The 22,341-nt window shown below is 35.0% G+C and overlaps 3 protein-coding genes across 7 annotated transcripts; 1 reads left to right on the forward strand and 2 right to left on the reverse strand.

Moving 5' to 3' along the window:
• On the reverse strand, positions 1-1,540 carry LOC131010535 (protein RADIALIS-like 3). Its single transcript, XM_057938093.1, has 2 exons — positions 925-1,540; positions 1-316 (listed from the first exon to the last, which is right to left on the reverse strand). The coding sequence occupies exons 1-2, from the start codon at positions 1,182-1,184 to the stop codon at positions 289-291; spliced, it is 288 nt and encodes a 95-aa protein (XP_057794076.1). The 5' UTR covers positions 1,185-1,540; the 3' UTR covers positions 1-288.
• An 8,796-nt stretch (positions 1,541-10,336) lies between these two features.
• Positions 10,337-15,407, forward strand: LOC131010536 (uncharacterized). 3 transcript variants are annotated; one of them, XR_009096593.1, is made up of 4 exons: positions 10,337-10,465; positions 10,740-11,985; positions 12,706-13,842; positions 14,908-15,407. XR_009096593.1 is itself a non-coding variant. In XM_057938094.1 (3 exons), exons 2-3 carry the CDS (start codon positions 10,855-10,857, stop codon positions 13,768-13,770), a joined length of 2,196 nt encoding a protein of 731 aa, XP_057794077.1. In that variant the 5' UTR covers positions 10,337-10,465; positions 10,740-10,854; the 3' UTR covers positions 13,771-14,067. The 3 variants fall into 3 exon arrangements, 1 of the variants encoding a protein (XP_057794077.1); XR_009096592.1 differs by lacking the exon at positions 14,908-15,407 and adding an exon at positions 13,931-14,067; XM_057938094.1 differs by lacking the exon at positions 14,908-15,407 and having other exon boundaries at positions 12,706-14,067.
• LOC131010537 (CBS domain-containing protein CBSX3, mitochondrial-like) lies at positions 13,881-15,815 on the reverse strand. 3 transcript variants are annotated; one of them, XM_057938097.1, is made up of 6 exons: positions 15,581-15,815; positions 15,041-15,288; positions 14,895-14,976; positions 14,754-14,827; positions 14,621-14,681; positions 13,881-14,527 (listed from the first exon to the last, which is right to left on the reverse strand). In XM_057938097.1, the coding sequence occupies exons 2-6, from the start codon at positions 15,278-15,280 to the stop codon at positions 14,385-14,387; spliced, it is 600 nt and encodes a 199-aa protein (XP_057794080.1). In that variant the 5' UTR covers positions 15,281-15,288; positions 15,581-15,815; the 3' UTR covers positions 13,881-14,384. The 3 variants fall into 3 exon arrangements, with proteins under 3 accessions (XP_057794080.1, XP_057794079.1, XP_057794078.1); XM_057938096.1 differs by having other exon boundaries at positions 15,041-15,294; XM_057938095.1 differs by lacking the exon at positions 15,581-15,815 and having other exon boundaries at positions 15,041-15,313.
• Between the last annotated feature and the right edge of the window lie 6,526 nt (positions 15,816-22,341).

The raw sequence follows: 22,341 nt of genomic DNA on the forward strand, positions 1-22,341 counted from the left end.
TTCTTTGGCAAAAAGCCTTTCATGAAAATTCAATAACAATGACAGAAAAATACACTATATATCATACATTTTCGGATAACACGATACAAGATGATCATAATATTATAGTTTTTTCTTATTTTCTCGAATCTTAATATTACAATTTTTTTTTTTTATTATTTTGTTTCTTGGCACAAGACACTTTGATTGCTGAAGAAGACGAAAATCGCTTTCACGTATAGTTTACGCGAAGGCATCTGTTTTTTTTCCAGATGTTGATGGAGTATGTACTCTTGAAGGATATGTTCATCACTGCAGCTTGAGATTCCTCATAAGCCTGTTGAAGTTCATAATAAAAAAATAAATGAGCTGAAAAAGTTTTTTTTTTTTTTTGGTTATTCTGTTAAGTGTAATATATAGGTGAAAGATGATGTTCAGTGCTTCTAGTCACTTCTTCATAATGTGAACTTGATCTTATTATCTATAGCTGCAACATATATTTTTTAATCGAAACGCTAATATCCAAGAAAATTCGGTCTGAGTTGGATCAAACAAAAAATGTGTAGAAACTCCAATTTAAAATGAGGCATCATGTGATATGATCTTATCATCGTAACCACAAAAATAGAAAAAATAAAATAAAAAAATGATGGTTTAAATAATAAGAAGGCCATGTGCGATGATTTAAAACTAGTAAGATTAGATTTCATGTGGTGCCATGCCATCTAGGAAAATACCAAGTTTGGTATCTTCCTTGAAAAGATGCATGAATGTATGATCACTTCCTTGCCTTCAAATCCTAAAGCTTTTTCTTTGATTAAAACAAGAATTCTTTGTTTCTATTTTTGATAAGTGTGGTAGAAGCAAAGATTTATGCCATTTTTGTAGCTAATTATGATAAGTTTAACAATGTGAGATGATGCAAATTGGAGAGAGAGAGGGTACCTCTGTTCATGGGCATATCCTCTTGCAAGGGCTCTGTAGTTGGGAATAGGCACTTGATCAGTCTCTATTTGCATAATGTCTTTAACCAGGACTTCATAATGCCTCCTCACTTCATCTGCAGATTTCCCACCAACTGCTCTGGCTATGTTGTGCCAACGCTCCGGTGTGTCCTTGTCGTACCTTGCTAGGGCCTCCTCGAACTGCTTGTTTTGCTTCGATGTCCACGAGCTACGTGAAGATGTCAACGAGCTTGAGGCCATGGCCTAACGATTAATAAGATGATGAGGGAGGATGTGTGGATTGCACAAGTGTGTTATTTTGAGGTTATGTGGAGTATGTCTTTATATACACCAAGAAAAGGTGATGGTGGTGAGCTAGTTGAGAGAATAAACAAATGAATATCTATATTTCTTTTGATAGGGTTATGTAAGAGATGTTATTCTCTTGCTTATGGGGCAGAACATGAACTTATAAGATCAATTTAATATTTTTGAAAAAATGTAGTAAAGGACAAATCTTTTTCTTGAAAAATATTTTTCTTGTCTTGTTGTAATACTCCTCATTTATCTTGGTGTGCAAGTGGGATTGCATAAGGGAATTCTTATGCAGCTGGATGGGATTAGATCCCCCTAATCGAGAGGCCTCTACTATTAGATGAAATAATGCACTAGATATTCTTCTTTCTTTTTATGGCATGCTAATTCTCTTTTCTTACATGCCATATTTCCCACCATTTGTTCTTCCCCTAGCTACGCCTTGGACCACAACTTGCAAACATAATACATGCAAGAAAATAAAAATTGTATCTTCTCTCTATCCATTATGGCGTATGTGTTTCTGTAAGAGGAAAGTTTACTCTGAGAAATACCATGGATATATTAAATACTATACAATTAACTAGTTAAAGAGTTAGATGATCAAATTAGTCTAAAATTAATCAGTGCTTAAAGAAGGGAGTGCTTGGTTTGATGAAGGTGATTTATAAGATTGACGGATGATTAAATAATTCAGCCTATTTTAGGGTGATAAATAATCATTCAATTGGATGATTAGAGTGACGGTTGAGTTATCCATCACGAGTTGAATCATGCAGATCAAACAAAGTTGGATTATTTTATCAATCATCTCTTATCACTCAAACCAAACGCTTCCAAAAGGATTAGGTGACAGGATTGTTCTATGAAACTGTTATTTTTGTCCTTCAAATTATGTCTAGTTATGTTTTTTTTTTTTGCAAGAGTTGATAGATTAGTTGTGAAAAGTGGTAGATGAAGAGGCTGTGTAGCTTTGAGTGTGATGATAATGATCATCATCTGGCAATTTCATAATTATGGGTAAATATGATGATGAGACAATCGAATTTCTCATTCCACAAATGCGAAAACATGATAAAAGATCCGTGTTTTGTTTATTGGTCCCCTCCCCAAACCACAACCTTTCCATCTTTGATCACATCAACTTAGAATTGTTACAAGAGTAATATATTATTATCAGCCTAAATTCGTATATTCACTCCATACATAAAACCGTGTCATTCGAAGTAAAATTGACACAAATCTGATTCATTGAGCTTCAACAATGTATTACTGATTTATTGAACTAAAATTCTTCCAAACTCATTAGGCTAAATCAGTGTATTTCCCCTTTCTTTTTTGTGGTCGTTGGTGTTTTTGAAGACTTCACTTTGATCTAATTTTATTAATGTTTTGATTAAGCATTGATTTTTGTTTTGTACATTTGAACTCCACCAATCTGCAACCGTAGGATTTGTTGGCCCAAATCAATTTGGCTACCTCTAATTCAACTCAAGAAATTGTTTTTTCATAACTAATGGAAAAGTAAAAATGAAAAGTTAGTGTTGATGGGATCTTTTGCTCTTGAAAGCCCATAAGATCTTTTGTTCAAACATAATTGATTTCGGTAAGAAAATATATTCAAACTGTAAAAATGTGATGCAAAGTGAAGATTTACCTTTTGAAGGCCAAGTGATTGATTTGCCAATTTATTCCACTTGTTTGGAATAAGTTATTAAGATATTATTATATCCCTCTCTGCAAATTTCACATATATTTCCCTTTGAGTGGAATAGATTCCTAATCGTACCAAAAATCTTCCTCATCAGCATTGTCTTTTGAAGTGAAGGGAACATGTTATGTTAGCATGACCAAAATTGATTCCCACTTCTTTTCCTTTGAAATTTGACCCTACAATCTCTTATCTTAGGAATCTAGTTCATTTATTGGATTTTAAAACAAATCCCCCGAAAATGGCAAAATAATACATATAATTAATATCTCCGTCAATGTCCATTGCTTCTTCAACTTTGCCTATCACATTGGATAGGATTAGATGATGTGATTCCAATTTACCTTAAGTTTTTCCAAACTCAAGTTTATTCATGTCACTAAATAAGCGTACTAACCTACTACACATTCTTGACTAAAATTCTCCGTAAAGTTGAATTATTTTCAAAATTAACAAATTTGATTTGATAGGACATCAATATAAAGTTTTGTGATCTAGCTAGATGAGTATTGATTAATATTGAGGCTGAGACACAAATCTATACTATATTAAAACAGCAGTTTTCAATTAGAAATTGATTTCAAATTGATTTCAATGGCGATTTTGTGATTTCTTCCAAAGATAAGGTCTTATTATATATACACAAAAAGTAGATTAAACTTAAATTACAAATTACAAATCCCACATGAAAAAAATGGAGTATGCACTAACAACTGCTTTTACGTGCAAATGTGTTGAGAAACTGCAATTGAATTTAAGAAAAAAAAAATAGCAAATAGATTTGTGCAGCAAACTAATAGATTTTAAATTTATTTTCTTTAGTCCAAATTAAATTTAAAAAAAAGCTAAAATTTATATTTGAAATCGATTTTAAAACTGAGTGCATTGTTTTTAGTCATAATATAATTTAAGGTTTATTTGTAAACTATATTTTTCTTTTTATTTCCCTTTTCTTTATCTTTTATTTTGTTTATTTTATTTCATTCTAAAATTGTGAAATTTGACCACTTATAAAATATTTAACATGAATATCAAATTAAAGGTCATGATAAGAGCTTTAATTTGATATATTTTAAATAAATATTTAATTTAAAATATAAAAATTATATGTATTTAAAGATTAAATTTTAAAAATTCTTTCTCCCCACTCATCTTTTTTTTTCGAATAAATTTTCAATTATTTTTATTTTTATTTTTACTTTTTTACTTATTTTTTTGCCTTTTCATAATATCAATTTTTACTATTGTGAATCTTTCTTTATTTTATTTATATTTGAAATCGATTTTAAAACTGAGTGAATTGTTTTTAGTCATAATATAATTTAAGGTTTATTTGTAAACTATATTTTTCTTTTTATTTCCCTTTTCTTTATCTTTTATTTTGTTTATTTTATTTCATTCTAAAATTGTGAAATTTGACCACTTATAAAATATTTAACATGAATATCAAATTAAAGGTCATGATAAGAGCTTTAATTTGATATATTTTAAATAAATATTTAATTTAAAATATAAAAATTATATGTATTTAAAGATTAAATTTTAAAAATTCTTTCTCCCCACTCATCTTTTTTTTTCGAATAAATTTTCAATTATTTTTATTTTTATTTTTACTTTTTTACTTATTTTTTTGCCTTTTCATAATATCAATTTTTACTATTGTGAATCTTTCTTTATTTTTTATTTTTATCTTTTTCATAATATCAAATTTTATAATTGTAATATTCAATTGAAATATATTTAGTTAAAATTAATTTTTATTATATTTATGAGTATGATAATTGAATTAGTATTAATTTTTATATAAATATAAAAAATAAAAAATATTTTCCCGTGCATTGCACGAGATGCAAATGCTAGTTTGGGATTTAATTAGTAATCAACCCAAAATTAAATTGAGGCATTAACCAAATTCATGTCAAAGACCAAGAATAATCTTGATTAAAATTTTTAAGATGGGTAAATATTCCACCTTGCCCGCAGAAAATTTTCCATCATAATAAACATGTGAAAATGGTGAAAAATAGGTGAAAATATTTGTTTTTCTCTCATTTGCTATCAAAGTAAACGCGCTCTTAGCGCTAATTAACCCAAAATTAAATTATAGGGACTTTATATATAGCTCAATCACGTACATTTAAGGGAACTTAATTGATTTGATCACTCCCACTAGTTTGACTTGCTTATATTCGGACATCAATTTGCAGAAGTTGAGTGATAAAAGGGAAAATTCCAACTCTTTGGACAGGTAGTAGCAATGAGGTTTAAGGGCATGGTTTTAGATACTTTGATGTGGAGGGGCCTTCCATAACGTAATATTCAGGCTAAAATGCTGCCACATTTGTATCCAGTTTGATTTTTTTTCAAGAATCCTTATCTTTTTCCATCCCTTTCACTTAAAGTAGCACAACTATATAGGTTTTCTTTTCTCTTTTCTTATTTTTGTAAATAAGAAAAGAGATTTGTATCCGGTTTGATTTTTTTTCAAGAATCCTTCTCTTTTCTTATTTTTGTAAATAAGAGAAGCTTAGCCCTTCTCTCTATATGCGTGTGTATTAAATTTTTCTAAATTGAAATGAGATTTTGGTTTGAGTATATATATGACATAATTAATAAAAGTAATTCTAACTTAATTAAGTGTTTGGTTTGTATAATTCGACATGTCATGAATACACTTTAATAATTCAATTAAGTGGTTATTTATCACTTTAAAGTTGAGTGAATTATTTAATCATCCTATCAATATTATCAATTTTATTTATCTCATCCATCAAACCAAACACCTCTAAAGAGTATTTAATCCCTCAGTTAGACTGGCAAAAAAACCAAAAAAATCATATTGAATAACTTACCTAGGGATTGAAATTTTATAGTTTCAATTTCAAGATTTTTTTTTAGTGATTTGATTTGGTGGTGGAGACTTGTACACAACAATTTACACAAAATGCCAATAATTTGGACAATTTTATAAGAGTGAATAAAAAAATATGAGTGCGAACCATTCACATACTCTAAATTTTACTATATATAAAACTTTTTATGCGGTCATTCATAATCATAACCATTCACATACTCTACATTGTAAGTGTTCCGTTAAAATATATGAGTGATTTGCACTGTATGAACGATAGCATAAAAGACGTACTCGAAACAAAAAATTGATTGGTGAGGGCTAAAGTCCCCTCCCTCTTGTTGGCTCCACCAGTGTGCTGTGAATTTACATAAACCTAATTTAATGCAATTTACATATAAACTGACTAGACAATGAACTTTTTAAAATAAATATTGTCAGTTCAAAACTGACCTACTGACAAACTCTTTCACATCTTTCTCTTCAAAAGTTTTGAACTCTAAGTCAAATTTTTACAACTTGTCCGTCGCTTCTCACCAATTTTAATCTGACCTTTTTGGATTTTTAGCAATTTAATTTTACAAATATGATCGGTATATAATATACCCTAAATTTACTCCATCATCTAAAGATTCTAAATCAATCCAACATTAACTGAGGTTATGAATGCCCTCAATTTTCAAGAAATACTAGCTATGAACTATGTGATTTAATTAACAATAACATATCAAAATTTTCAGAATCCTAATATGGCCTGGCAGCGAAGTTCACTGCTTACTTTCAGCGAGCGTTTATTTTAAAGGACTAGTTTTGTTAGGTAAACATAATAAGGCTAATTATTTATTTAATTTGATGGATTGCAATTTTGAAATATTCAAGGTCTTGTTTATTTCAATCATTTAAACTAGTTTTGCTTGATTTATATTCCATTTAAAAAGTGAGATTGGAGAAATTCTAATCATAAGGATAAAAATACTCCATAATACATATCAATCATGTAAAATAAACGCTTCCTTAAAGTCTTATTGTTTGAACTAGCAATTTTTGTGCTTGATTGCAAATATTGTTATTGTTGATTTGAATTAATAATAAGGGTGTGTTTCTTTCTTTAGATTCTTCTTTTTTTCCTCTCATTTTTTTTGAGGCGAATTTTTTCCTTTCATTTAAAAAAAAAAAGAGAATTCTACCATTTCATACATATTCATTAATTTCACTTCAAGGAAAGATAATATCATCACACTTAAAATGGAGGAATAATAATTCTTTATTAGAGTGAAAAATGAGGGATAAGAAATGATAAAATTTTATTTTATAGACAATAAGGGAAAAAAATAAAAAAGTTGAAGGAATTTTTTTATTATACCTCATTTTTTCATAATAAATTTATCGGTCAAATAAAACGCAATCTAATTAGAAAAATAACATATGGTTAGGTAATGGAATCCTATACCTATATGGCATTGGTCCAATCATGTGGTGGAAAAAGTATTTTGAGGGCCCAAAAAAATTGTGATAGAATCTTTGAATAAAGAGGTCATACATTAATTTGGGAGAAAATATTTCGACATGGTTGAATCACCAACATGGAAAGGAGCAATATTGATGATCCTTTAGAGATAGAGAATTGTTCCAAAAGATAAGGAGATAGACCTATGATATATGCACAAACTTTGGTATAGCAGAGACATATGCTCACGAGATTTGACATTCTCAATTCAATTTTTATTATTATCATCATCATCCCATTAGTTTTAACCCTCAAATCTTGTTATACAAAAGATTTAATAAAGTATATATGTTCCATGCTTGGTGAAATGATTCACATATTTTTTTTTCTTTTACAATTGATACTTATCTGTGTATCTACACGCAATCAATGATGTTCATATGTTATTTTTACAAAAATATATCATATATCAATAAGAAAAATATTCTTAATTAATTCTTAAACTATTCTCATAATATTCTAAATTATAAAAAAAAATATCTATTAAAATTAAGAACTTTTAAAATTTTATAGAAAATGTAGCAATTTTTTTAACTCTGAAATGTTGTGCGGTGATGATGAGAGGGCACATGTCATAAAAAAATATGAAGATATTTGCACGAAGTGAAGAAAGAGATCCACCAAATTGATTTATTAGGTAATTAATGAATGAGAGTAAAAATATAAAGGTATATGTTCTAAACTAGAAACACCACAAGTATTTATGGTCGAATGAAAATGATAAAAATGTTGCATTTATGATAGACAAAAAGAGTAATACTTCTTCCATTCCACATTTTAATATTCATCTTTTCACTTTAGTCTGTCTCATAATTTAGTATCTATTTTATTTTTAGCAAAAGTACTTCACACAATCCTATAAAAATGTGAGCATCTTACTCTACTTTAATCGCTTTGACACTCTTATAAAAGTCGCATGCATTAAAAAAAACACTCTTATAAAATTGAAACCCTTATTCCATTCATAACACATTCAATCATTTTATCAAAATAAAAATATGTGTCATTTTTAAATGTATACTAAAATATGGAATGGAGTAAGTATTTATAAAAATTGATATGGCCGTACGTAATTGGAGATATCATGTATATTTGTATATATGGGTTTTGAGATGGTAACTTCAAATTTTCAATTGAGTGGTTAACAATAGAGTTGGAAGAAGAAATCTTGTAGCGATGGTTTCATTAGTTTGTATGTGTAGCTTAAGGTTTCATATCCTCAGTCCATGCATTCGGTGTCGAACGTTTTAAATTAGAGAGGTTTAAAATAAAATTTCATGGGCTATTTGGCTGGGGGTTTATTGTTATATATAAATGATAAAGTATGTGTTAAAAATACTGAAGTACACAATTAATGTTTTATAGATTTGTTTACTTTAAATTTTATATATAAAAAAATTAGAGATTATGGCCAAAAAATGAACGAATTTTGAAAAAAAATTGCAATTTTCACCCGAACTTTCAATTAAGCAAAAAAAGTACATGAATTTATATTTTTATTGCAATTTTCACATATGTTTGACTTTCAATTAAATTAGAGCTTAATTGACAGTCGAAATTAAGTCAAATGTATTAATTTTTATCTTCTTAAACCTCCGAACTTCTAAATACTCTTCATCATCATAAGTTAGACCAACATCAGGTGAATTTTTGACTATCAACTCTAATTTCGCCGAAAGTCAAACTCAGGTGAAAATTGCAACAAAAATATAAATTCATGTATTTTTTTTTGTTTAATTGAAAGTTCATGTGAAAATTACCATTTTTTTCAAAGTTTGTGTATTTTTTTGCCATAATCCCAAAAAATTATTTTACTGGTAAAAACATGTAGAAATAAAGTAATTATAACAAAATTAAAATAATAGAGTTATCTTAATTGACGAGCTAATGTAAGAGTACTCTTTTGCCGTAAGACAATAATTCTCCGCTACAAGTGTTTGCGGTCCACAATATCTTCTAGATATATACAACAATTAAGATGAACTCGAGATATTGTACCACATGTCGATGTTCTGGCAAACTACTCGATATCGATACTCGGAATTGCATATTTTCTTATGACTTGAACTATATACAAAAAATGATAAATAGTTTGAAGACGATCGTAATGATATGCTAAACGATGTGATTATTTGTTCTCATTAAACCTTTATATCTTTATTATTGAACAATATTTTTGTATGATGTGAGTCAAAATTTATTTTTGTCTCTTTAGTTGACGATGGAATTTATAGTCCCACAATTTAGTGTGTCATTTTGTCACACTCTTAATTTTTATTTTATAATTACTAGTATATGTCCATTCGTGCGATGCACGACGGACATCGAAATTAAACGATAAATTTAAATAAATAAATACAAATAATAAAAAATTAAAATATAAATAAATATAAAATATATTTTAATAAAATATAACAATTCGCATCAATTACTCAATAAAATCCTGAATTTAAAAATGTAAATTTCATTTTGTTTTGTACAAAGTGTAATGATAATTATAGTTATTAAATAAATTTAAAAATTATTCGATAATGAAAATTTGCACGATGCATTTATCATAATAAATATTTTTATACACAAATATAAATAAAAGTTATAAATTTTTAATGAAGAGAAAGAAAATTAAATATTTTAAAACTATTTTAAATTTAAGATGCATACTGATTATTTTTTCATGATCAAATTTGATGACGTTTAGAAAATAATTACTATATAAAAAAATAAAAAGAAAAAAATAGTGAAAATTTTGGTGGAAGAAGAGAGAGAGAAATAGAGGGAAAAAAAACTCTTCTTTATATTATATGGATTTATTATAAAAAAATAAAAAGTATTAACTGTAATTAATAGTATTTATCACTAAAAATTAAAATTTTTAAAAAATATTCTAACTTTGAATTAATTAACTAAAATAATTTATTATTAATTTAAAAAAATTACAAATTCGAATTGAATGAGTGAAATCTTGTTAATTATCCTTTTATTATATAAATAAAAATAAAAATAAAAAAATTATACAAAGAGTGAGAAACAATGAAAATTTTGACAATAAGTTGTGGGACCATCCGCTTGAGTAGAGTGTTCTTCCCACTCACAACCCTAGAGCACCCGCCGCTTGCTCTTGCTGGCCTGGGCCGCTGATAGGGTATTGAATTAAGCAGGTACTGCTCTCCTTTTTTCCCCTCTCGTTTGATTTTTTATGTTTCCATTCATCGTCTTGTCGTCTCGTTTCTCACGTATTTCTTATGTTTGATTTAGCTTTGTCTTTGGATTCTTTGATTTAATCTGTTATTTGGATGGTTCTAACTGATTATTTTTAAGATTGTAGTCGCTTATTTATTCGGAAGAAATTTATAGGTGGAGTACATGTTATTCAGTCGATCCTTTCATGTCTTCTGTTTCATAATCATAGCTTTTGAACCATTGAAAATGCAGGAAAATCACGTTGCTGTCATTTCCTGATGTCCTACTTGCAATAGCTTTTTAAAGATCGGTGTCATTTTCAGTTGTCCGATATTCTTTTTCTCAAAAGCTAGGGGAAAAGATAGATATGAATTGGAGGTGTTTCTTTAGCAAAAACACAGTCAACAAAATCTCGAAACTCAATGGTAGAGCATTCAACCAGCATTCATCTGCTTACAGATGCTTTGCAGCTGCTAGCATCTCCAGCCCCCCTACTCCTCATCCATTAGGACCTCACCATGGCTCATCCTTTTCAAACTGCCCTAAGCACAACAAAAGTGATAATCAGTTTTGTAGATGGATTCAAACTTGGGGGCAAGTTAAGTTAGATGATGACTCATCAAGTCATTTGGAATGTGAGTCAGAAGATGATGCTACAATGAATGAGTTCTTGTCCAGATTTGTTTGGCTGATGCGGAAAAAGCTCACTGCAGCTTATCCCGAGTGTGACAAGGATACAATTAATGGTATGCTAGTGATCATTGTTGAAAATGTTGTATCAGAGATGGAAAAGGGTGGTCTTCAGCAAGTGACCGGCCGCGGTGCTTCTGTGCCCCCACAGGATTTTAGTGAGGATTTGTGGAGAACTGTCTGGGACATTAGCAATATAGTTCTGCAAGACATGGAGAAAGAAAAGAAAAAAGAGAAAATGAAGACATTTCTTCAGTCTGAGGATGTTAAGGAAATGTACAGATTTGCTGGTGAAGTGGGCATTCGAGGAGATATGCTGAGAGAGCTCAGGTTCAAGTGGGCTCGTCAAAAGATGGAGAAAAGTGATTTTTATGAGAGTTTGGAACGTATGCGGAAAGGGGAAGCTCAAAACGACTCCCAAGAAAAAGATCAATGGGGAGAAGAAGATGTTGCTGGGAAAGAGTTGGTGGCAGATGATAATCTGCTTGAAGGAAAACAGACTAGTTTTTCACTTCCTAAAAGACATGGCAAGATCAAGTACACGATCTATGGGCTTGATTTATCAAATCCAAAGTGGGCTAAGGTGGCGGATAAAATTCACGAGAGCAGCAAAGTTATGTGGCCCGAGGAGCCAAAGCCAATATCTAACAAGTGCAAACTTGTTACTGAAAAGATCCTTTCATTGAAAGATAAGGATGATCCTGCTCCACTTCTAGGTGAATGGAAAGATCTTCTCCAACCTAGCAGGATTGATTGGGTTGCTCTTCTTGATAGATTGAAAGAACAGAATTCTCATCTATATTTCAAGGTATGACGTTTTGGTCTTTCATGGAAATTTTATCTGGACATTTCTTTTAGAAGAATGATGAATGTGTTCAAAATTATAATTTTGATGTATATTCACATTCCTGTTTTTGTTTGGTATGACCAAACCATCCCCTTAAAGTGGTAATTTTTTCTAGGAGGCCTATCTATTCCTGATAAACTTTGGCAGAACTGAATGTTTTAGATTAATATATAACCAGATCTAAAGACATGAATCAGATTCGAAACTATTGAACATATAATATTGTCAATACAATTCCTACCAGATTTAAACATTGGCAAATAGATATCTGTACAATCATCTACTTATGCAAATACAAATCTGGCTAAGGATTGATTTTACATTTAGTAGACAATTGACTACCACATTGGAAAGTTGTCTATTTATGCTCAACCATAATCTAGATAGAAGCCTCCAATGCTTCAAAGAGCATAAAAGCTTTCTGGATAGAAGCTGGGCATCATTTTTCAGCCAGCCGGGAAGCATAATTAGAACATTCATCCCATGTTAGAAGGGTAGGAGGTGCATGTTCCAGTCGTAATTTTTTATTAGTTAATGCTTTGATAAGTTTTTGTGCATAGAATTTGATTGACTCAGCTATTTCATAATCATGATTAATGCAATTGATGGTTGCTAATATAGTTTTTTTAGTAAGTTAATATCCTTACTTTTTCAACATTGAATGCTAATGGTTTGTTTCAGGTTGCAGAATATCTGCTTTCTGAAGATTCTTTCCAGGCAAGTGATCGGGACTACTCAAAACTGATTGATGCTCTTGCTAAGGAAAATCGCTTAGAAGATGTCGAGAGAATCCTAAAGAATATGAATGACAGAGGCATTCTACCTGATGTTATCACATCAATAATATTGATCAAAATGTACTGTAAGGTAGGAAATCTTAGTCGAGCAAAAGAAGCATTTGATAGCTGCAAGGCCCATGGATTCCAACCAGATGTGAAGTTGTACAGTTCTATGATCATGGCCTACTTGAAAGCAAATCAACCAAAAGATGGTGAGTCTTTAATGAGAGAAATGGAAACTAGGGGTATAAAGCCTCCAAAGGAGATGTTCATGGCCTTACTTCAATTGTATACCAAAGCTGGCCGTGCTAATGAAGCTGAACGAATTTTCAGCGCCTTGCAATTTACCGGAGGTTACAGTCTGGACCTTGAATCTTTGACATTAATTGTTGAGGCATTTGCAAAAGCTGGTAACCCTCAACGTGCTATGACTTATTTTGATCAGATCCTGAGCCTACGGCACAAGCCAGATGATAGATGCACTGCCAATGTAATTGCTGCCTATCAAAAGAGGGATTTGTTGGACCAAGCAATAGGGCTCCTATTGAGACTTGAGGAGGAAGGGTTTGAGCCCGGGGTAGCTACTTATACAGTTCTGGTTGAATGGTTTAGCAAGTTGGACCTTCTTGAGGAAGCCGAACAATTATTGGATAAGATTGCCGAGCTGGGTGAGACTCCTCCATTTAAGCTCCATGTGAGCCTTTGTGACATGTGCATCAAGTCAGGAGCTGAGAAGAAGGCATTGCAAGCTTTGGGAGTTCTGGAGTCAAAGCTTGATGAGTTGGAGTCAGAGGACTTTGAGAGGATTATAAAGTCACTTTGTGATGGTGGCTATGTGCAAGATGCTGAAAGGGTACATGGGCTAATGAAGTCTCGGGGATTTGTTTTGTCCGAACGTGTGAGCGTGAATTTGTTGTCATCTAAAAGTATGGGAAAGAATAAGAAGACACTAACGAGAGAGAAGTAATAAAGTTCAGTACAATCTAGCAAGATGAGAAATCAAAATGACGACTGATGTGATGACAGTTCATTGTTAGTGGTACGTGCACTTAGTCATGTTCGTTCATTTTACTTTCTTTTATGAACTTATTTTTGTTGGAATTTAAGCTTGACGTTCGTTTTTGTAGGAATCTTATGCTTTCTAGTAAGTATGAGGTATCAGAAAAGAAAAAACGACGAGTATAAATTGTTATTGTGAGTTGTAATAAGTGTGGAGGTTTTGGTGCCAACTTATTAAAGGGAATCCATCAGTGCTATTCTGATATGTTGTGTTTGGTTTGTTTACGTCTGAAAAATGTCCCAATTTTTCCTAGTTATGTTATAAAACGTGTTATTGAATAGATTTGTCTAAGATAGGGCGTGGACTGTTTGTGTGATCTCTCGTAAAACAGAGGTTTAGATTCTATAAACAAGTGTTGAAGGTATGAAATGTTTTGCTATAAATCGACTGCTTGTTGAGAAAATGCCATTAATATAGTATGATTGAAGGTTTGAAATTGAAGTAACATTGTTGCGAGATTGATTCGGTTGGCAAATGCCTAATTGCAGATATATATTATTCCATGTTACTGCATACGAGCCTTAATAGTAATCTCCTCGAATAAACTCGTTTAGTCGCTTCATTTCACCATGTTGTTGCTCCACCACAGCTCTCACAACATCGACCATGGAAATCATGCCTACTATTTTCCCATCTATAACCGGGGCATGCCGAATTTGATTCTCTGCACATACATATTCTGTTACTTTTTCTTTACAAATATCATCTCTTCTTACTATCAACTAAAGGAAAATAATAATAAGAAGCTGTATGGTACCAGTCATGAGCTGCATTGCATGAAGAATGTTTGTATCTGATGTTACTGTCAGTAGCTTGTCCTGAGATGATATAAAGAGCAGAATTTTATAGTAAAAACTTTAAAATCACAAAATGGGCATGGAAGCAGCAACCTTATCAGTCATGATCTCCCCAACTTTTGTGTACTTAGAGGACCTATCTTGCACGATCACCTTACGCAAATAGTCTGTTTGGACATGCAACATTTTACTCAAAACCATTCGACTTCGTGTAAACTCTTAACACGATGTTACCTCGTTCCGTTAGGATTCCTACTATGTGCTGCTCTTCTCCCGGCTTCAGGACAACAAGAGACCCTATGTTGTTCTGTGCCATCTGCAAATATTTCATCCTATCAGTTATGCTATGTGTCGTAGTCGTGAAGAGCACGGAGACTCACTTGCTTGACAGCATCATAGACGGTGTCATCTGTTCGACACCAGACCCAGGATCCGATCCTGTCTTGCCCTTTGGTCGATAGCACCTCTGCAATCGTTGTGTTGTGCAGTCCCTTCTCCGGCAATGGCATCGAGTAGGATCTTGCAACCATTGCACCTTTTCTATGCTTTATCAAGTTCAGTAAGTGATGCTGTTTCTTGATGTGTATATGTTCACGGCAAAATCGTACAAGGCCTTGCATCTTTAATACTATAACTGAAAAACTTATGGTCATGTTCCTTGCAGTAATATGTTTCCTAGTATGCGTACAAAAATTTATGTATGAAGTTTCTTAAGCAAGATGGAAATCTTGCAATATTTTCTAGAGATTAATTTCTGCTATCATGATTTGTATGTGAAGAATGTACAAGTCATAAATTGAAAATAGAAAAATTATTTAGAGATAGATAGGGCTTGGGATATTTCATAAAAGAGTGAAAATAGGACATATATGTGAAATGTGAAATTTAGACACGAGAGAAGGATCAAAATTAGATTGTACCTTCTTAGTAGACCTGAAGCTCAGAAATTCAACTTCACAACACAGGGCTTAATTAGCCTTATATCAAGTTGGGATTAGAATGTTTCATTCCCTTAATCAATTGCTTGTTGGGATTAGTTTAGTGCGTTCTTTTCTTGATTAAGTTGTTGCCAACTTTGTCTTTCTATCAAGGCGAAATGAAAAATTTAAATGTCCAAGTAATTGTTTTGTTCAAATTGAATTTGCTTAAGCACAAAACCAATTTGAAGAGTCTTTTTTAGAGCACAACAAAGAATAGATACCAAGTTTGTGGTGTAAGAAAGGGCAAAACTATGGAAGGATGAAATTTGGACAGATTCTAAACTTGGTCCAAACATAGTCATGATTTTGGACAAGTAACATTGATTCTTTAGAAGGGCAAGAAATCACCTGCACCAACTATAGGAATATTTCTACGATTTCGTTTATTTTCAATTATATTTTCTCTTTTGATTTTGAGAACAGTGTAAAGATTTTGAATAATGTAATTGATCTTTTAAAAGTTGTATGTAAGAAATTAAGTTGAACACAATAATTTTTGCACGAAATTAATCGTTTAGGCATGGCTAATTGAAGTAGGTTTGAATTTGAATATTAATTCAAATCCAATCACTAGAACACACTCTCTCTTAGTAAATTTTAATTGAAGTTTTTTTATGTGGGATTGGGCAGGGGAAAATGGAACGCCCAAATACATCCACCATCAAGGTGGGCTTAAGTTTTCTTAAACATAACACTTTATAAATATTTGTAAAGGGTGAAAGTGACAGTGAACCTTAGGGCACCTGAATTTGAATATTTAATTGAAACCAATTATTAGAATACATGCACTTTCTCTTATTTGATTTTCCAAACTCTTCCTTAGTAAATTTTAATCGAACATTTATTATTCTAGAATATTTTTTGCCATCTCCGTATCGTTAGTTTGAATAGAGGTAATATTAATAGCTGAATAGAGATTTATTAAAGATAAAAAGAAGAAACCTAAAAGAATCACTATTTTAATTTTGATATTTTTTTTATAAATTAATAATTAAATAATTAAATTTAAAGATCGCGTCACGGTGGACTTAGACCCAAGATTTTTGATCTTAGACGTTAACCATTCTACCGCTAGATCAATAGATATACACTTAATTTTGATATACTTTATCGATTTCAATTTATTTATTTATTATTATTATTATTATTATTATTATTATTATTATTATTATTATTATTGAATATGACATTGCACACACGTTTACACAATTATACACATTCACTTGGGAGTGTTATAAATTTAGCTAACATGTTTAGGGGTGGAGCAAAATACCGAAAAATCGGTATACCGCACATACCGTACCAAAAAAATACCGAAAATACCGAAATTTCGGTACGGTATTGTACCGTACCGAAGATTTTCGATACGGCAACGGTATCATTTTCCTCATACCGCGGTATACCGATATATACCGATACCGCTGTATATGCCGAAAAACCGGTATATACCGATACCGCTGTATATGCCGAAAAATCGGTATATACCGTTGTTTAGGTATATACTACTGGTATATACCGATAGTATATACTGAAAAAATCCGTATGCCGTCGGAATCAATTATATATATATATATATATATATATATATATATTATTAGTGGTAAATTATTTTTTTGCTTTGTTGAAGATGTGGAGTTTAATTGTTAGAAAGTTATTTATATTTGTTTAATGAAATTTCAATATGTACAAATATACGGTATATCTTAATGGTTTGGCAATTTAGGCATGAAACGATATAACAATAATTCGGTGAAACCGTAAGATATGTGGTGTTTAACGTAACCAACACCTAAATCTATGAAGGGAAAACATAAAATTCTACCTAGTCGAGAAGGCTGGAAAGAGTAAAAATAGCTGATCGGACACCTTGCACGAGAAAGAAAACAACTATTGTATTCGAAAATATGAGAGAGCGTAAGTCATAATACACGAGCTCGGGCCCTATTTATAGATTTACAAGCGGAGGGGTAAAATAGTAAAAACATCTTCGGTGCATGCGTCTTGTGTGGTGGAAGGGTACGCTGGTAATTTCGATAATACGCGGGAGACCTTCCCGCGCATTTAACAACTCCTCTAATAAAAAATGTCTCCTCTGGCAAAAGCGTCTTCTCTGTCGATGAAATCTCTGGTGGAGATGACTCTTCTGGCAAACACGTCTTCTCTGGCAAGGGCGTCTCCTCTGGCGGTAATGACTTCTCTGGCATGAAGGACTCCTCTGACGTGGATGACTTCTCTGGTGTGGAGGACTTCTCTGACGTGGATGACTTCTCTGGTGTGGAGGACTTCTCTGAGGATGGTGACTTCTCTGATGGAGTTGACTTCTGTGATGACGATGACTTCCCTGACGATGGTGACTTCTCTGGCGAGTGTATCTCCTCTGTCATATTCATCCCGCCAATGGGGTCGATTCCTCTGATTCGTATTCCTTCCCTACTCTGCACATATGACTCCTCATCAACCACTCCCCCCTCTAGTCTGGTTGAACCGGGTATTCTTCGTGTTCAACCATTGTAGTATTGTTAAAGCTGGTGCTATGATGTTTTCCCTGATTCCTGCAAGTCATAAAGATATAAACACTCTAGTATTTTACGAAAATAAAGGTAAGTCCTGTAAGTTGCTCTCTGGTGTTTTTGTCACTCCCCCCCTGGTCTGGCTAGTTCACTTCTGGAATAGTGCAACTAGTCAGAAGATCCGCCCGCATGGATGACGTCACCTGCATTTAAATGCCTGCCCGATCTACAGTGCTTTCTCCCGTACCCCGAGGTTACTTTTTAACCTTTGCGTCCTTTCGTCTCTCCGTAGAAATCCTCATCCATCGATTATTTCCCGTGTGCCACGCGTCGTTCATCCCGTGTGTTGGTGGTTACCCGCGTACAATTTTACTTAGTCGATTCGAACTCCCACTTTTCACTATTCTTCTTCTCCAAGCTTTCCGAACGATTTTTCTGCATTTTCCGGCGATTTCCTCACTGTTCCGGCATCCTCCCGCGACCCTTCCGCTCCAGGTTTTACCGTCCATCTTTCTCTGGCCTAGGTAACTCGCGCATCCTCTTTACTGCAATTTTGTGTTTAATCGTAGCGTAGTGGTATAACTGTTGGTGCTCTGATTGAGCGTGTTAGAAACCCTAGGATTGGCATTTCCCATCATGGCCTGCACCTCCACCCCTCAACCCTCTCGCTCGCCTTCTCCTTCTGCCCGAGACCCTTCATCTTCCTCCCCCTCGCAGCAAGATCTCGAAAATCTTCCTTCCCCCTCTGTTTCTAACGAATCTCAAACTGCGCCCTCTCTCCCCCCACCTAAGAAAAAGGGGAAGAAGACCCCCCAACCCCCCAAAAGTGTTCCTCCATCCCGTCTTAGTGTCGCGGAGGTGGAAAAATTGAGAAGCAAATGTAGGCGTCCTGATGGTTTAAAGTTCGAGGCCTTCTCTAAGGGTTCAACGCCTCCCGAGAACCTTCACCATCCCAAGATGATAGTTGTTTGGAAAGCCCAGATAGATGCTGGTTTAAGGCTCCCTCCTCCTACCTTGCTGGTCGATGTTTGTAATTATTTTCACATCCCTTTCTTCCAAGTCGCCCCTTCTGCTATCCGAAGGCTATATGCCTTCCATGTTTTGTGCCGGGCTCACGGTGTTGGGGACACCGCAAAACTGTTCTGTCAGACCCAGACCCTTCGCATGCAGGGCAGTCCCCTGTATAGCTTTGCAGCTCATCCAAAACATCCTACTACCTTTCTCTCCTCTTTGAATTCTTTCGATAAGGGTTTCCTGAAGCATTATTGTTATGTGCGCACCCTTTTCGGCACCTGGCGCGATTATCATGCTTTGGAGCTGGAATGGCATAAGCTTCGCACTACTTATAAACCAGCTTCTCCCGAGGTCCCTTCTACCCGTGACCAGAGTATTATAACCCACCTTAATGCTATGAACAAGGCCCAGCCCCTAGACTGTAGGTACCTTGCTGAGAATAATTCATCTCTGGCATACAATGGTCTATTTCCCCTGTACCCAGAGAAATCAATAGGTAAAAAATATACATTAAAAAACATATTAGCTTTTGTTACCCTGATTTTAATGTTGTGAAATTTTGGTTTGCAGATATGTCTTGGAGGCGCAAGTGTGGGGACAATTTGCCCGACATTCCCTCTCTTGCTGGCAGCGGGGAACATGGCACAGGTGGTTCTACCTCCGGGACAAATCCCTCGAAGCAGCCTACTGGGGCCAAGCTGACCCCTATTCTTCCTGTAGTTGAAATCCCAGAGGGGAATGTGGAAGCCTCACGTCCTTTTGACGCGGAGGAAGTTGATGCGGGAGCCCTTGTTCATCGGGGTAGATGCTCCAGTGCTGGTGATGCTGCTGGCACCTGTGAAGAAGATATCCAAATCGTGGATATTACTGATGAGGTTCCTTCGCCCGATTCAGCTCCCGGTGCCCCCCTTGCTGAGCTTTCGAAGAAAAGGAAGAGGGGTTCCCTAATCTCTGTAGGTGAGAAGGAAAAACAGGAGGGCCTGAAAAAGGCCGGCAAATCTTCAGAGCCAGCAAGGAAGTCTGCTGGTGGTGTAAAGATTCTCCCCTCTGCTGGGGACAAGGGCAAGGGGCCAGCTAAGAAGTCAGCTGGTGGTTCTAAGGTTCTCCCCTCGGCCGGTGGAAAGGGTAAGGGCAAAGCTGTGGTGCCCTCGGCTGATGAACCAGAGGATCTTGTTCCTGGTCCGATTTCGAGTTTATCGGGGCAGGAATTGATTGATGCTTTGATAGCTTGTGTCCACTCAAAGGACCAAGAGAAAATGGAGAAGCTGTCCCGACCGGCTTTAGCTACCCAGCTCTGCCGGTTGGCTCTTCAGGTATCCTGCATCTTATACTCTTTGTTAAAAATTCTAAATTACTAACCTTTTATTGTTTTGTTGGAACCCATTTTATTTTCTTGCAGGTGGAGTCGGGGATGTGGGGGGCTGTTAAATGCATCCATGACTACGAGGTGGCAGAGAAAGAGAGAAAGAAGGAACAAGCGGACGTTGCCAAGCGTGATGATGATGTCGCTGGGGTGGTGGAGCGTATGAGTAAGGCTGAGGCAGAGATTGCTGAGTTGAAGGCTCGGCTGGCTCAAGTAGAGGTGGAGAAATCTTCCCTGGTTTCTGAGCTAACAAGGACGACCAAGGAAGGTCATGAGAACCTGGCCAGGTTCAAGGCGGGATACGAAGAAGCCTATAATGCGACTCGGCGTGATTGGAAGAAGACGCTTGCGGAAGCGCAAAGTCGTGCCTATATCCTGGGGGCGCGAGATCAACGTCTGGAGTATTTCTTGTCTCCGCAGGGCCAACACTTCCTGGGGGTGATGCTGGAAGGCACTCTGGGGGCTTTCAAAAAGACTCCTGAATACCTGGAGGACTTTGGACCCCTTTTTGCTTACGTGATAGAGCGTACTGCTACAAAGGCCTTGGAGATGGCGGGAGCCACCCCAGATCAACTTGCTACCCTGAACCTGCACGCCTTGATGGACAACCTCAAGGATGAGGAGATAAATGCGTTGATGGGGATCCCTGCGAATTCTCCAAGGAAACCGGAATGGTGGTACCCAGTGCTGGAGAAAGCCATTCCCTATTTTACTCTCGGGATTGGATTTGACTCGTTGCCCTCCGCACCCATGTACATGCCTGCTTTCTCTGCTTCTCTGGTGCGCTTTGTGAACCAACTGCGAGATCCCTCTGGCAAAACCACCTGGAGATTTTCTCAGTTCAGCATGGAGCCTCCCCTGCCCTCTACCTTGGCGCCTTCCGCTTTTTCCGACTCTGCCTCCTCCTCTGCTGCGGTGGACCAACTGTTTGACCTGTACAGAGATGAGAATCTGTATGTGCAGGAGGCTGCGAAGCTGTTGGATCTGGGAGCTCGTCTTCCGAAAGTGAAGAAAGCTGGCATGCTGCCAGTATTTGCAGGGGGAGCCTCTGTTAGCCAGCCCTCCGCAAGTGGTGTCCCTCTTCTGGTCTCCTCTGCCTCTGTCCCTGCTTCCTTTACCTCCCCTGCGGATGCCTCCGTCCCTCCTGCCTAACTTGATGACAAATTTTGTAATTTCTCTAGTTTGTATAAATTGGATACTTACTTCTTGTTTTGGGGTGTATAGCTCTGCCTCACTGGCGTATTCAAGTGAAGTTTTTTTTTTCTTTGCTTGTGCCGCTTTTCTCCCTTCATTCTTTACGTTGTTCTTACTGCTCGTTGATGTTTGAGTTTATATTCCCGTCTTTCCCCTGCTGATTTGAATTGACTTGTTACGCTTGTTGTTGATGCTTCTCTGATCCCCTCCCTTGGGATTTCTTTTGATTTCTGCTATAAGGATTCCGTTGACTCTTCTAGCGAGAATTGTGATGACTCCTCTGGCGAGGATTGTGATGACTCCTCTGGCGAGGATTGTGATGACTCCTCTGTCGAGGATTGTGATGACTCCTCTGTCGAGGATTGTGATGACTCCTCTGTCGAGGATTGTGATGACTCCTCTGTCGAGGATTGTGATGACTCCTCTGTCGAGGATTGTGATGACTCCTCTGTCGAGGATAGTGATGACTCCTCTGGCGAGGATAGTGATGACTCCTCTGGCGAGGATTTGATTGACTCTTCTGGAAAGGATTTCACCGCCTCCTCTGACGAGGATTTGGTTGATCCTTCTGGAACGGATTTCATCGCCTCCTCTGACGAGGATTTGGTTGATTCCTCTGG

The sequence above is a fragment of the Salvia miltiorrhiza genome, chromosome 2 (genome assembly GCF_028751815.1).
Source record: "Salvia miltiorrhiza cultivar Shanhuang (shh) chromosome 2, IMPLAD_Smil_shh, whole genome shotgun sequence".
NCBI classification, from domain to species: Eukaryota; Viridiplantae; Streptophyta; class Magnoliopsida; order Lamiales; family Lamiaceae; genus Salvia; species Salvia miltiorrhiza.

What these genes read in the sequence shown, in the direction of transcription:
- LOC131010535 (XM_057938093.1), bottom strand. Translation starts at nt 1,184, where the DNA reads ATGGCCTCAAGCTCGTTGACATCTTCACGTAGCTCGTGGACATCGAAG. An exon ending in GGATATGCCCATGAACAGAG is followed by an intron (nt 317 to 924) that starts GTACCCTCTCTC and finishes GAACTTCAACAG; the next exon opens with GCTTATGAGGAATCTCAAGC.
- LOC131010536 (XM_057938094.1), top strand. Translation starts at nt 10,855, where the DNA reads ATGAATTGGAGGTGTTTCTTTAGCAAAAACACAGTCAACAAAATCTCG. An exon ending in ATTCTCATCTATATTTCAAG is followed by an intron (nt 11,986 to 12,705) that starts GTATGACGTTTT and finishes GGTTTGTTTCAG; the next exon opens with GTTGCAGAATATCTGCTTTC.
- LOC131010537 (XM_057938095.1), bottom strand. Translation starts at nt 15,313, where the DNA reads ATGACCATAAGTTTTTCAGTTATAGTATTAAAGATGCAAGGCCTTGTA. An exon ending in TCTATGATGCTGTCAAGCAA is followed by an intron (nt 14,977 to 15,040) that starts GTGAGTCTCCGT and finishes AAATATTTGCAG; the next exon opens with ATGGCACAGAACAACATAGG. An exon ending in AGGAATCCTAACGGAACGAG is followed by an intron (nt 14,828 to 14,894) that starts GTAACATCGTGT and finishes ATGTCCAAACAG; the next exon opens with ACTATTTGCGTAAGGTGATC.